This window comes from Trachurus trachurus (genome assembly GCF_905171665.1).
Source record: "Trachurus trachurus genome assembly, chromosome: 5".
In the NCBI taxonomy this organism is placed as follows: Eukaryota; Metazoa; Chordata; class Actinopteri; order Carangiformes; family Carangidae; genus Trachurus; species Trachurus trachurus.
In genome coordinates, this window is record NC_139896.1 from 9907402 (window position 1) to 9920959 (window position 13558).

The 13558-nt window shown below is 41.9% G+C and overlaps 1 protein-coding gene across 7 annotated transcripts in view; it reads left to right on the top strand.

Moving 5' to 3' along the window:
* celf4 (CUGBP, Elav-like family member 4) overlaps window positions 1–13558 on the top strand; it is a gene marked incomplete at both ends in the record, with an annotated part of 83015 nt that overhangs the window by 57763 nt on the left and 11694 nt on the right. For 5 of the 7 annotated variants that reach the window (XM_083972713.1, XM_083972708.1, XM_083972714.1 and 2 more), the window contains one exon: window positions 8589–8637. In XM_083972713.1, coding sequence (XP_083828839.1) covers window positions 8589–8637 — 49 coding nt within the window. Of the gene's footprint in view, window positions 1–8588; window positions 8677–13558 lie in introns of all 7 variants that reach the window. The other 2 variants (XM_083972710.1, XM_083972711.1) reach the window with 2 other exon arrangements.

Here is a 13558-nt window from a genome sequence, read left to right on the forward strand (position 1 = left end):
TAAAACTTGGTAAGATCACTAAGTTTTAAAAGCATGGAAGGTGCTTTTTTATCTGTACACATATGTGTGTCTAAATTCAAATAAAATAGCACATACTGTAGTGAAGTGTATTATGTTATTAGGCGTCAGATTCAGTCAAAGACATGCAGCCATTCTATTTATTCTATTTTAGTTAACTCTACTTGTTTTTCTTTGAATGTTCTCGGTGTGTGTCTGTGCATGAATGAGACAAAGACTGAATAACGGAGGTAATGATAGGATTGAAATGGAGATAGACTACACCTGTCAAAGATGAGCAGGACTTTGCTCTGTGTCTTTTTCTGTTTCAGTTAACTCGACTTGAGTTTCTTCAAATCTTTATTGAAGGGTATTTGACTTTGCCAATTGTGCTGCCTAATTTGCATTCAGCTTTTGCATCCACCACGTCTGCATCGTTTTGTGACATTCACACAATCTCCAATTATTTCTATTTCATCTTCAACCACTTCTTCTATTCCTCTATTCATCTCTCCCCCTTTTCTTATTTTCCTCGTCCGTATAGATGCACCAGATGAACTGTGCACTTCAAACATGCACGTACAATTCAAACTTCATTAAAAAATAAAAGCATGCAGCTATCGCCAACATATGCAAAAGTAATAATAGTCAACTTTCCCTCAGTTGTAAGTCCTCAAATGACCAAGTAACAGTCCAGGTAACTTTTTCACATTTCAGAGCTCATGTTATTGACCACAGTTTCTATCCTTAGGGCAGTTGTAGCTCCAAGGCAAACATCCACCTGCTGTGGATTTATCCGTAGCTTTCGCTCTTTGATGTCAACCCTCAACAACATTCACCAGAGAAACATCTGTGGTATCCCGCTTAATGAAACACCTGAGAACTAAAAAAAAAACATATTATATATTTTAAAAAAGTTGAAAGATTCACTGTGGTCATCATGAAGGCCTGATGGCCACATAGTGAGCTGTATCTGAAAGAAGCTTCTCAAACAGATTGCAGATCTTTCACAAGTATGTTTTAAAGCAGAAGTAAGCGATCCGGTCGTTTTGGCTAATGCTGCGTTCCAGGCAGGCTTTTCAAACCGTAAATTACAGCTTCAAGTCACAACTTACGACTTTGTAGCGTTTCAGGCAACCCACTCGTGTTTTTCCGACCTGTTTTACCTATGAAAGTCACTATAACTGCCACTCGTAACTTCCGACCCGTGAACTCGTACCAGATCGAACTGGTATGACTTCACAGGTCGGAAAAACACGAGTTACGAGTTTCCTTGAACGCACCATAACAGTCCTCGTCCCCACGTCACCACATTCACGGCGTCCCTTGGCTGCACACACAGCCCTGCATGCCGTTCTCTCTCCTCATTGGATAAAAACTGTAGGATACGATAAATGTTTTCTCCTCGGCTCAGAGCAGAGCAGAGGGACTGACAGACCCGTGTTTCGGTCCAAACACTCTATGTAAGTGATTGCTGTCAGAAGATATAACTATTTAAGACTTATATTAACACAAATATATCACTTACTTCTGCTTTAAGTTAGTTTCAACAAAAAATATTTGTGTAATGTTGAGATTCTTAGTTCAGGAAAGCTTTACACACTTCGTTTGTAGCTAGTTATCGTCAACAATCCCAGAAATATACTCAATGTGCATGTTCAAATTTCCAAATAATAATGCTTTCCTCACTGCTTCACAAACAGAAACAAAACAGCTAGCTACCTTTCAAATAGCTAGTTGGCTGAACAGCTAAAACAACCTAGAGGCACCACAGGAGGGTGCTAAAGCATGAATGCAAACAAATCCTAATCCTAATGTAATTATACTGTAGATACTGTTTCTACGTCAGTGTCACCCTTACTGAAGGACAGAAAAAAATTATGTAATGTTTGAGTTGTGGTAAAATCACTTTCACATTGAGGATTGTTTGATGGCTTCACTAATTTCCAGCTCATTTTAGTATTGGCAAAAAAACACAAGAGGTACAGATGGAAGCTTAGCTGTTATGCTAATGTAGTCTTGGGATAACAACACCGACTGTCAAGGAAAGAAGATGTAGTTTTTCAGCCAAACAAAGATTTGGCTTTTTTTCCCCCCCTGTTAGCTTAAACACCACATAAGCTTTTTGACATCCTAATTCTCAAACTCTAATCAACTATACTGTTTAACGTTGTTGTAGCATGAGCTAAGTATTTGCCAGTAAATTTAGTCTTTTGTACCCCAGTCATCTCTGCGTAGGACACAACATGCCAACACAAACAGATAAGATACTGTAGCCTGTATCTTAATCCTAATAGAGAAAAGCTGCTCCATTAGTTTGTTGTCAGGAGGTAGTAAAATACTTTATGTCCTATATATTAAAGCAGATATCAGTGGAATGTTTTTGTTAATATAAGTCCTAAATAGTCCTATTTTCCGTCAGCAATCACTTACATGAAGTATTTCAGCCTAAACACGAGTCTCTCCGTCACTCTGCTCTGCTGTAACCCGAGGAGAAAATTTTCCTTGTGGGATACAAGTGTTATCCAATGAGGAGAGAGAACGGCATGAAGGGCTGTGTGTGCAGCCAAGGGATGCGCGTGAATGTGGTGACGTAGCACGAGGACCAATTGATGCCTGACAAGGGCGGGGGCTGCTAACTCATGGTGCGTTCAAAGAAACTCGTACTTTGTGTTTTTCCTTCCTGTGAAGTCATACCAGTTCGATCTGGTACGAGTTCACGGGTCGGAAGTTACGAGTGGCCGTTATAGGGAACTTTCACAGACAACAGGATGGTAAAAACACGAGCTACGGGTTACCTGGAACGCTACCAAGTCGTAGTTGTGACTTGAAGCTGTAACTTACGGTTTCAAAAGCCTGCCTTGAACGCAGCATTAGCCGAAACGGCCGTGAAGCTGATATCTGCTTTAAGAACTGCAGAAACACAATTGTTAACTGCACCTCATGTCCTATTCAGTGGTGCTGAATAGGACATGAGCTAGCATGTTGTTAGCATTGGGCAATATTAGAAATTTGTCACCTTAAATATCTGCTTCACTAGCTCCATCTGCAACTTGATGGCGGTAAAAGAAAAGAAAAATGAAGAAGAGGAGACATTTGTTACCAAGATTAGCCTGTGCACTTGCTCAGAGGATCACTGAGTACGAGGTGAGGCGATGCTATTTGACTGACTGACCTGAATTTCACTCCCGATGAACACATCTTGTGCCATGGGAAAAATAACCCCCCTCCCCACCTCTTCTTCCCCCCTTCCCATCAGCCACCCACCTCACACAAGCTGATTCCAGTTCCATTAGTCACATTACAGCTCTTCTCTCTGCAGTGGTACAGAAATAGTGGGGGTCATTGGGTGTGTGAGCCGCCCTATACAGATGTTGTAAAAAAAATTAAAAAAAAAAACAACTCAAGAGGTTACAAAAGTCAATAAAATGAACATTTTTACATGTACTGTAGGAGCTTTGCTGGAAATGTGGACGGTGTTCCATGTGATTGTACTGTATGGCTTCTGTGAATTAATGTAAAATCAATGCTTTGAAAATAGGTTGTCCTCTTTGTGACCACTGGTAAAAAAAAATCTATTACATAGTACCTGCTAAATGTTTTCAGTTTTATCAGCTTACTATGCCTACTAGTGAGTTTTTTTTTTCACTCTCTCTCTCTCTCGCTCTATACAAGTGCCCAGTTTCCCAAAAGCATCTCAGGGTTATAACCATATTTGTTCAGCTAATGTTTCCATTGGCATGTTTCCATCCCAACAAGATGAGTGTTGTGTGTTGCATGCTGAGATACTTTGGAAAGCAGATCCGGGTCGAGCGCCAGTGGCTCATTTGACGGTATGAATACAGGCATTTGGTTACACTCAGAGACCCAGTGGTGTTGCTCCTGTAGAGAATCTCAACATCTGGATGAGCTCCCTTTCTGACACTTGATGTCAAATACAGTGCACTGAAGAGAAAGCAAGCAGGCAATATGAGTATGAATGAAGCGTGCAAGCAAAAAACAAAACAAAAGGGAAACCAAACACCTCAACATTCAAATGGGATGGAGGCAGAATGAAAGCAACTGGAATATAAAAAGAAAAAAGGGCCTTCAGCTGCAGAATGTAAAATAGAGCAAGTTTTGACAATAGTAGAGGAGGAATATTATAAAGGCAGCCTTCCTTGCTTCCCTGGGAGAGTTTCATGGAGTGCTTTCTCACTGTGATAATGAAATGACCTGGCCTGCACTGCTCCACTCTCTCTCTCTCAAAAACACATCTGCTAGACGAGGGTGAAAATGAGAAAATCCTGCCTCCTCTCCCGAGTTTCGTAAAGCATACTTTCAATATTCTTTTTTACAGACAATAATGGGATATGAGTGACAGTGTATCCTCGTGTCCTTGTGAGCGTTGTCTATTACTGTTTGCTGTGTGCTCACGTATCAGTTTGTGCGTGTGGATGCAGGCGCTTGCACCATCTTGAGCAAATGGTAATAAACTGTATTTGAAGCACATTTGACATAACAAGGTACCATACAGAAATTCAGTGGATAGAAATCCCATAGAGTTGTCATCGTAACGTTGTTCTTGTAACTTTGTTTTTTGTGCTTTGCACACACTGGAATCAATACAGTAAGCAGCACAACTCAGATCAAGGACTTCAATTTTGTCCCATTTCAAGGTAGAATCCAATAAAGCAAACTACAGTCCCAGCACTGTTTTGAGCTAATCTTGTGGGCCTCACTAGACATTCAGGCCGTACTAGACTGATTCAGAAGAATGACTCACCAGTTTGGTACAGCACAGACTGCATGCAGACCATGAATTCCCTCAGCTTCTAGTTAGCAGGGAATCTATGGCAGCAGTGAGGCAGAGCGCTGTCATTGAGTTACATAATCAACAGAGGAGTGTAACAAGAATGTGTGTGTGTAAGTGTGTGTGTGTGTGTGTGTGTGTGTGTGTGTGTGTGTGTGTGTGTAGCTGCAGTTCTTTTTGAGCTGTCAATCATGTGGTACACCAAGGCCACTCTAACACAAGGCTGCTGAGGTGGACTTTCAGCAACAATGGAGCTTTGCCTGTGTGTGTGTGTGTGTGTGTGTGTGTGTGTGTGTGTGTGTGTGTGTGTGTGTGTGTGTGTGTGTGTGTGTGTGTGTGTGTGTGTGTGTGTGTGTGTGTGTGTGTGTGTGTGTGTGTGTGTGTGTGTGTGTGTGTGTGTGTGTGTGCATCCACGTGCGTACTCGCTACTGTTTTTAAAGGCATGTGCGTGGATGAATAGGCGGGTGCATTTACAAGGCTGAGAGGAAAAAGCATGCAACATAGGATTTATTAGGTGTGCATGCTGAGAGATGAGCCAATTTACTGCACATGTTGACTCACAAGGATACATTTACATATCTATTTGTGTGTGTGTGTGCGTGTGTCTGTGTTTGTGTGTGTTATCCCATTGTATGTTCCCATGCATGCTCGGATGCATAGGCCTATTCATAGTGATTTTGCATGTTTGTGTAGGAGCCAAGCGTATATGAGTGTATAATAGTGCGTGTTCAGTCATGTAAGCTCACCAACTTGTGCTTATGTGTGTGTGTGTACGTGTATGTATGTATGTATGTATGTATGTATGTATGTATGTGTGTGTATGTATGTCGGCATCTCAGCAGCTTTCTGTGTAAATGTAGATGGTTTTATTGGATGATTTTATTTCCATACTGGCATTAGGCTAAGGAGGAGAGCTTGTTGTATTGTCTGTGTAGCCTATTGCATTGCTTCTGCTGCTCAATGCTGCCATCTGGCTTTGGCCGTCTCCACCTCAGACATCCTGGGGGAGCTATCCTTGCTAGTCAGCGTCTGGTTTTAACAACTGTTTTGGGATCGGTTGTCCAGTGGGCTGGTGCTAACTCACCCCATTATGAGCAGGATGATAAAACTGACCTTGAAGCAGTTTATGGGCCTGGGATAATGGAAAACACTGATAGAGAGCCCATGAAACTGCTCTCAGCTTTCAGTAACAAAAGAAAATAATGGTTTAACCACTTAATATTATTTTGATCTATACCAAAGAAAAAAAACCTCTGAGTGGACATTTCGGATGCAGCTGCTCAACCTAACACTGATGAATTCATAATAGATGTTAGGAATGAATATCAAAACTAAATTAGGAACTGCAGTTCTACTATTGATTGGCCTCATAACTGAAAACAAATGATAGGGGACAGTACAGAAATGATTAGAGGAGGGGAGAGGATGGCATTGTAATTATTATTTTTTGCTGATGAGTGGATATCCAGGCTTGTTTGAGGGAGAGCGAGGGAAACTCCTCTTTTGTTTGTCTTACATAATCTTTACTTGTTTTTTCTGCCCTTGCCTTTGTAAGATGCGTTGTATATGAAATTGTTCCATCAATATGATTGTGTGTGACAAGATGGATGTGTGGTCATATGCATATGCAGGATAATGTCATTACTGTTATATATATATATATTTATATATTTCTTTTTTTACAGATGTTAGAAGAGAGAGCTTTTGCAGTTTTTTTTCAAGGTTTGAAGAAGTAAAATTTAAAAAAAAAAGATCCATCGCTGCTTTTCTCACTCAAATAATTTTCGCACTCTCCCTAAAATCTCAGTGCGAGTGAGAAAAATTAAAGGCAGGGAAATTAAACAGAGCCTCAGAGGGTCAGTGCTATCGTGTGCCGTGCAGGTTAAGACCGGCGCTTGCATATAAAACCAGTGGAGGTGGAACACAATTAGGTCAGATTGAGGCCAGACCATTTGTATGGGTCACGGTAAAAGCACTCATATGTATGCAGGCTTATAGCCCCCCTGGGAGCACTGGGTTGACCTTGTCCCGTACTCTGATCTATGTCCTCATCTCCCCCTATGTCCTCTTTTCCTCATTCCTCTGTGCCGTGTCTCTCCTCTTCTACCCCCCCCCCCCCCCCCCGCTTTCTTTTTTATTACCACATTTCTCTCTTCTCAAACACCCCTCTCTTTTTCTTTTTTTTTCTTTTTTTTACTGTTTTCAATTAGTTTCTCTTCTTGCTCACCCTATTCGGTTTCACCATGATCACTCTCTCTCCCATCCAACCCTTTCTCTTTTTTTGATTCACATCCTTCTCCCTCTCTTGCTCTTTTTTTTTTTTTTACTCATTTTAAACTCTCTTTTTTCCATTCCCCATTTTCTTTATCCCCTCTCATCCTTTTTCCATATCAACAGCCGGTCTGATAAATAATGCATCACAGCACATTAAAAACATTAGTAGGGTTCTCTTGACTGTCCAAAAGAGGGAGGAGACGAGGGAGAGGAAGGAATGGGTATCTCCATTTTAAATAAGTGTTATGGAGAATGATGTGATTTAATATCAGCGGTGGGGGGAAAAAAAGCTCCAGAAAAAGGGTGAAGGTCCAAGCATTAATTGTGTTTATGTCGTGACATTGCGCCCCCGCGCTCAAAGGTTTTTGCCTTTGGCGAATCATCTGAAAGCTCAGAGATTCATTAAGATGATGACTGTATCAGCAAAGTCAAAAGAAAAGATTTAATGACATTTAGCAAAACACTGATGCTGCATCACACAGAACCTTGACCTTTCCCTCCTCCCCTTTCACCCTCAGCTTTTCCGCTCTCCTCTCCTCTCCTCTCTTCCCTGCTCTCCTCTCCTCCTCTCCTCCTCCTCCTCCTCCCCCCTCCTCCTCCCACCATTCCTCCTGGCAGCGTGGCGATTGGCATTATTAAAAATTGATTGGCGGCGAACGTTTAGCAGGGTGGCGAGGTGGAGAGGGATGGTTTGACAGGCAGGAGTGAAATGAAAGGAGGGCCTCGGCGGACACACTGTGGAAAGGTCTCACAGGGGGACAAATGGTGTGTGTGTGTGTGTGTGTGTGTGTGTGTGCTGGTGTGCACAACCACAACCTTGTGTGTGAGGCTAAAAGAAGGTTGCACAAGAACATTTTGTAGTGCAGCTTTGGAGTTTGAAAACTCATTGAAGATACCGAATTTGTTCTGTGTGTATGTGTTGATCTTGCTGTGTGTGTGTGTGTGTGTGTGTGTGTGTGTGTGTGTGTGTGTGTGTGTGTGTGTGTGTGTGTGTGTGTGTGTGTGTGTGTGTGTGTGTGTGTGTGTGTACATGCATGCACATATGCCTGTGTGTGTGTGTATGTGTGTGTGTGTGTGAGTATAGATCCACAACACACGATATATCTGGTCCACATAGACCACCACATCATGAATCACGATGGCGTCCACAGAGATGATCCACAGTCACAGTAGTTCTGCTGACCTAGAGTTACCTCTCCGCCATCCCCCCTATCTGTCGCTCCCTTCATCCCTCTGCTTATCCCCCCTTTCCAACCCTTCTCTCTCCTTTCATCTCAGATCAAATAATATTTCCAGCCCATATTCCCAACCAGCTACTCCCCCAATGGCTATAAGTGCTACAGCTTTGGAGATTTTCAATACACTTTACCTGCAATTTGGCTGAGTGATTCTAAAAAAGTTATTTCAGAGGGGGGGGGAGGAGGAGGGTAAAAGCATGTGCCATTACATGAGTACATGATGCTAACTGGTTTCTTTATCTCTTGTTATCTTATTTGTCCTCCTTCTCTTTCTATCTCTGTCACAGATGAACAGACCGATCCAGGTGAAGCCAGCAGACAGTGAGAGTCGAGGAGGTACTGTATGCTTTTTTCTTCCTTCTTTTCCCTTCCCTGATCTCTTCTTCCTTCCTTCCTCCCTTTTATCCCCGGCCTTACAAACATGCTGCCTGCACGTATCAGCCTCACCATTATCTGTCCCATTAGACGTTGCCCTGTACCTCAAACACGGGCTGACAGCGCGGCCTGGCCGGACCCTCCAGTATCCAGAACACGTTATGTAAACAGCGCACTTCCTGCCCGGCACGGCCTCCGGCTCCTTTCTCAGAGTTTCATCATATGCACTGATGCATGTGCATGCGCGTCTTTTCATGCTCCAGGGTAAAACAGGTCACTACCATTTGTCAAACACCTTTAAAAACTGCAACAAAGCAAATCCCATTTGACTGATGTCACGAGTTCGTATCGGTCAAATGAATCGTAACGACAGATCTGCGCGGACGACGAGCGGACGGACGTCTGCTGTGGTATTTTGTGCGCGTCGTGCTGTATTGACAGCTAAGACAGCAGAAAGCTGATTTTCTATGTCTAGACATGTAGTGACCTGCTCCTGACATCAATCAATGGACTGTACAAGGGAAGATTGATGTAGTTTGAGCGTTTTTGGCTGGAGTCTTTCAAACTTTGCAGTTGTTAATATAATTGGCACCAGAGCGATTCTTCAGCCACACGAAAAAGAAGCAAAGAGGGTAAAAAAAAAAAAAAAAAAAAAAGGAGGAGAGCATGCAAGGAGGTGAAGGTTGATAAGCGGGGAGATGCGTAAGGCCTGAGAGAGTGAGAGAGAGAGAGGTGTTAGTCTGTAAAGAAAGAAAAAAAAAGAAAACTTTAAGGAAAAGGAAGCGAGCGTGTGCGACATCCTCTGCTATTTAGTTTGGTGGTGCGGCGCTGTGAGTATGATTGATGGAGCGGGAGGGAACAGAAGCGAGCACCGAGCGTGAGGAAGCAAAGTGAGGGCAATGCAGGACGTCCGTGCCTCTGTCTGTTATTTGGGTCTATCTTTCTCTGCATGTATGTCTGGGGCACACTTCACTTCCTCTCCTCTTTTTTTTTCTCTCTGCAGTTTCATTTTCTCTGAGATTCCTTCAGTGTCTGTGTCCTTTGTCCTTCTCTGACCTCTTTTATTCTTATTTTCTTCAGCATTAAAGCAAAACTGGACATTTTATTGCACACATGCCTGATTGTAGGAGTGGATTCAGATATTTTACATTAGTGAGCGTACTAGAATAACACTGTTAAAGCCAAGTAATAGTCCTACATTCAAAATTCCTACGTCTAACTAAAATCACAGTATTATTAGTGTTAAAAGTAAAAGTTCCAGTTCCTCAGAACAAATATCCTCTGTCACTAACTTATTACTGCTTTATTATATATAGTTATATTAACAGCGAAGGAGCATTTTACTGTTGTAGCAGTAAAAAAAAAAAAAGAAATTCACATAAAGTTAGATAATGTGGTCCAGTGGCTCCTAAACTAAGAGTTGGGCCCCCGGAAAAATGATGATTAATGAGGAAGGGGAGGAAGAAGAAACAAAGTTATATTTGCTTTTCTTTAATTTGTCTCTTTTTCTGTGAAATAATTTATAATTCAACATCTCTGGGCCTGGAACAGCTGTTTAAATGAAGCCATCTGAGAGGTTTAATGGGAAAATCATTCTTGGGTGGAACAGCTTATAGCTCAGCACAGACATCTGAAACACAGCGGCGAGGGGCCACAGCTATAGACACAGCTTTCTGAAACAAACAACCCAAATATACTGAGAGCCGCTGGTTTTAATCTTTAGAATCCCCCTTAGATTGCATTTAAGTAGATTTTCATCTGTTTTTAATATTAAATTGAATTTTTAAAAACTTAATCTGACAAGTAACTAACTATATCTGACTAATACTTAGTTACTTTCCACCACTTACTGATAACTGTAGGAGAAAGGAGGAGTTCTGTTAAAATACAGCCGAGGAAAATGAAGGAGAGTCATTGTCATATTCTGTCTGTGTGTATGAGAGAGAGAGCTGCACATTGTTGTTGAGACTCTGGTGTATATTGATTTTCTCTCTAGCTGAATGAGTATGTGTACATGTATGCATGTGTGTGTATGTGTATGTGTATGTGTGTGTGTGTTAACAGTCCCTACCCAAAGAAAGATGTAATGTTTATTAGTGTCTTCCCTGGGGAACTGTAGACTTTGGCCGGGGTGTGAGGTGTGTGGTGTGTGTACCATGACTGTGTATATGTGGGAGGCTAACGTTTCAAGATTTGTGTGTGTGTGTGTGTGTGTGCTTGTGTGACCATATGTGTGTGTCCTCCAACCCTGATGTGCGCTCCGCTCTTGTAAACCCCCCCCAGCCCCCCATACCCCCCATACCCCCCCACTCCCAGTGCAAGGCCAGAGCGCAGATTAGTCTTGTTGACTCGGCAAGGACACCCTGTCAGGCACAGGCAGCGGGGAACGGACCCTAAGCATGCATGCATGCACACATGCCGCACACACACACACTCATTTACCCACGCGCCGCACACACGCGTTAATTTGCAGAGCGCATTCAAATGCAATTGCACTGAGGCTCATTAATTTCCCAACATATACATCCATTTCCACAAAGCTCAGATTCTTTGTAACGTAAAAAAAAACAAAAAAAAACAGACGCTGACACATCTGGCGCTGTTGTGCACTAACACACTTTCTCCGTCTGCCTCACAGACAGTTCCCCTCAGACACTCGCTCAGTGACTCATGTTGTCTGTCATGTGCTGACACTAATGAACTCCAGCTCGACCTCTGACTGCCTATATTTTATTTAAGCCCTGACATCTAGGATTTGTATCTGCACCGTTTCTTTTTGTAGAGGTAGGATGTAACCAAATCGGAGGTACTAGTATTTGTAACTTTACTCTTTCGCTCCACAACAGAGGCTGATTTTATTTTATTTTTTCCTCCACTGCGTATATCTCTAAATGTGTAAAGTGTTGATTTTGAAAGGTTTAAGTGTTGCTTCATGGGGTTGAGGAAAAATCTCCCCCTTCTTAAGATAAATAAACTACAGTAGCTCCTCTCGGATTTGCTGGAAGATGCTGAAAACACGACTGACTTTTCTGAGCTCATTAAAAGTTGACTTTTCAGAGATACGAGGTTCTTGCAGGACGGCAGTGCTGCAAACATATGATGATGTTATAGATGATGATTCATTGCTGCAGATTAAACTACCCACCAGTGTAAAAAGTTGCTAAAATTAGATCAACCACAAACATTTAGAGGAATAACTTGCAATACACACTTTAATGCAGAAGCAATATAAATCCAAAATCATTATAGGTAATAATGGGCTGTTTAAACATTTTTTGCTCATACAGTAATAGTCTATACTTTTACTTAAACGCGACTGTAAATGCAGTATAGCAGTATAAAAGTTAAAGTTGGTAGATAAAAAGGGAAAAAGACATTTGGTTGAGGTTGTGACCTGTTTTCAGAGAGAGAGACTTCTCACAAAATGTACTGAAATGTCAGTTTTGAGGTGGAAGAGAACAGCTGCTGCTGCTAAGTGAAAATAGATGGTTGCTATGTATTCGTAAAAGAGGAATAGACCAATGAGTGCACTCAATTGGTGCAGTGCTAATATGAACAAAAGGCATATTTGTATTGGTATGTTTTACCTAATGTGCAGAAACTAGGCGTTTTTATTTTGAAAAGTTGTCTGCTGGAGTCAACTCTGACTTTTTCATTATTACCTCTGTTTGATGTTTGTATTTATTTTGATTTGTTTGTTTGACAGTGTGTTAATAATAATAATCATAACAACAAATGTGTTGCTCTATTTAGACGAAGCCCTTAAGGAAAAGACCGTGGTGGAACTTCACTTAGATTTAAATTTTAATTATGTCTCGACCTGAGGACAGACACGCCAGCGCATCTGTCTTGTCTACCGCCTGTGACAGGTGCTGTTCCTTAGCTATAGGTATATAGTAGCTTTAAATGACTGATGTTGTGAGACAAAACATCTGATTAGTGGGAGTCGGGCCCGTGGACTGTCACATGTCGTTGGTATCTTATAGGATGTCATGTCATCTCACGTCATCGTCACGTCTGCTAAAGGACATCATCTCTGCACATAGGTATTCATCTATAGTATGTAGATACATAAAATACAATCAAAGAAAAATTAAAGATTCACCTTATTGATGATTCATCCTATAAAATTCAATAGAAGTGTTTGTTCTTCTCCTGGAGATGTGTGGATATACAGCATCACAGTGTGTGACGTGAATTCTAGATGCCAGGATTATTCACACAAAAAAAGAAGCAAAAACAGATTATTGTGCACTAAAACTGTAATTGTGAAATTACAGGTGTGGCTGGCTGCCTAAAATAAATGAGCAGAAACAGTGGCCTCTTTTCATTTTTCTGGGTCCTGTGTAGTTTTGTATAGTCTCTGGCACAGTGATATCACAGGCAGAGAGCTGAGAGTTGGTGCAGAGCAAGACGATAACAATGAAGCACCGGAATAACTGAACACCCACAATTTTCACTCAGCGTATAAGAGGAGGAGGAGCACCTTATCTTAAACGTGGAGCTTCTCTGCAGCTATAAGCCAAAAACAGGCCCAGTCTGACTCTAAGTGAAATATTAGCTAGTAACAATATTCATTTTGTCACAAAGCAGGGGGATTAGGGCAGCTGGTTATGAAGATAGATTTACCGGTCAGCGACTGAATGTGATGTGACTGAGCGTTGTGTCATTGCCATTAGGCAAACTTTGCCACGCCGTATCACGAGCATCTGTGACAAGAGCTCCCGCTGAGGGCGTAGTGCCAACTGTGCTCCCCGAGGACAGGGATCGCGCTGAAGATCGTTTCGGTCGCCTTAATCACAAACTAATCTTCCACTTCAGCATTGTAATGGAAACACAGAAAAACAGGTGGAAACGTTTGTGAATAACTTAACAAGCCTGC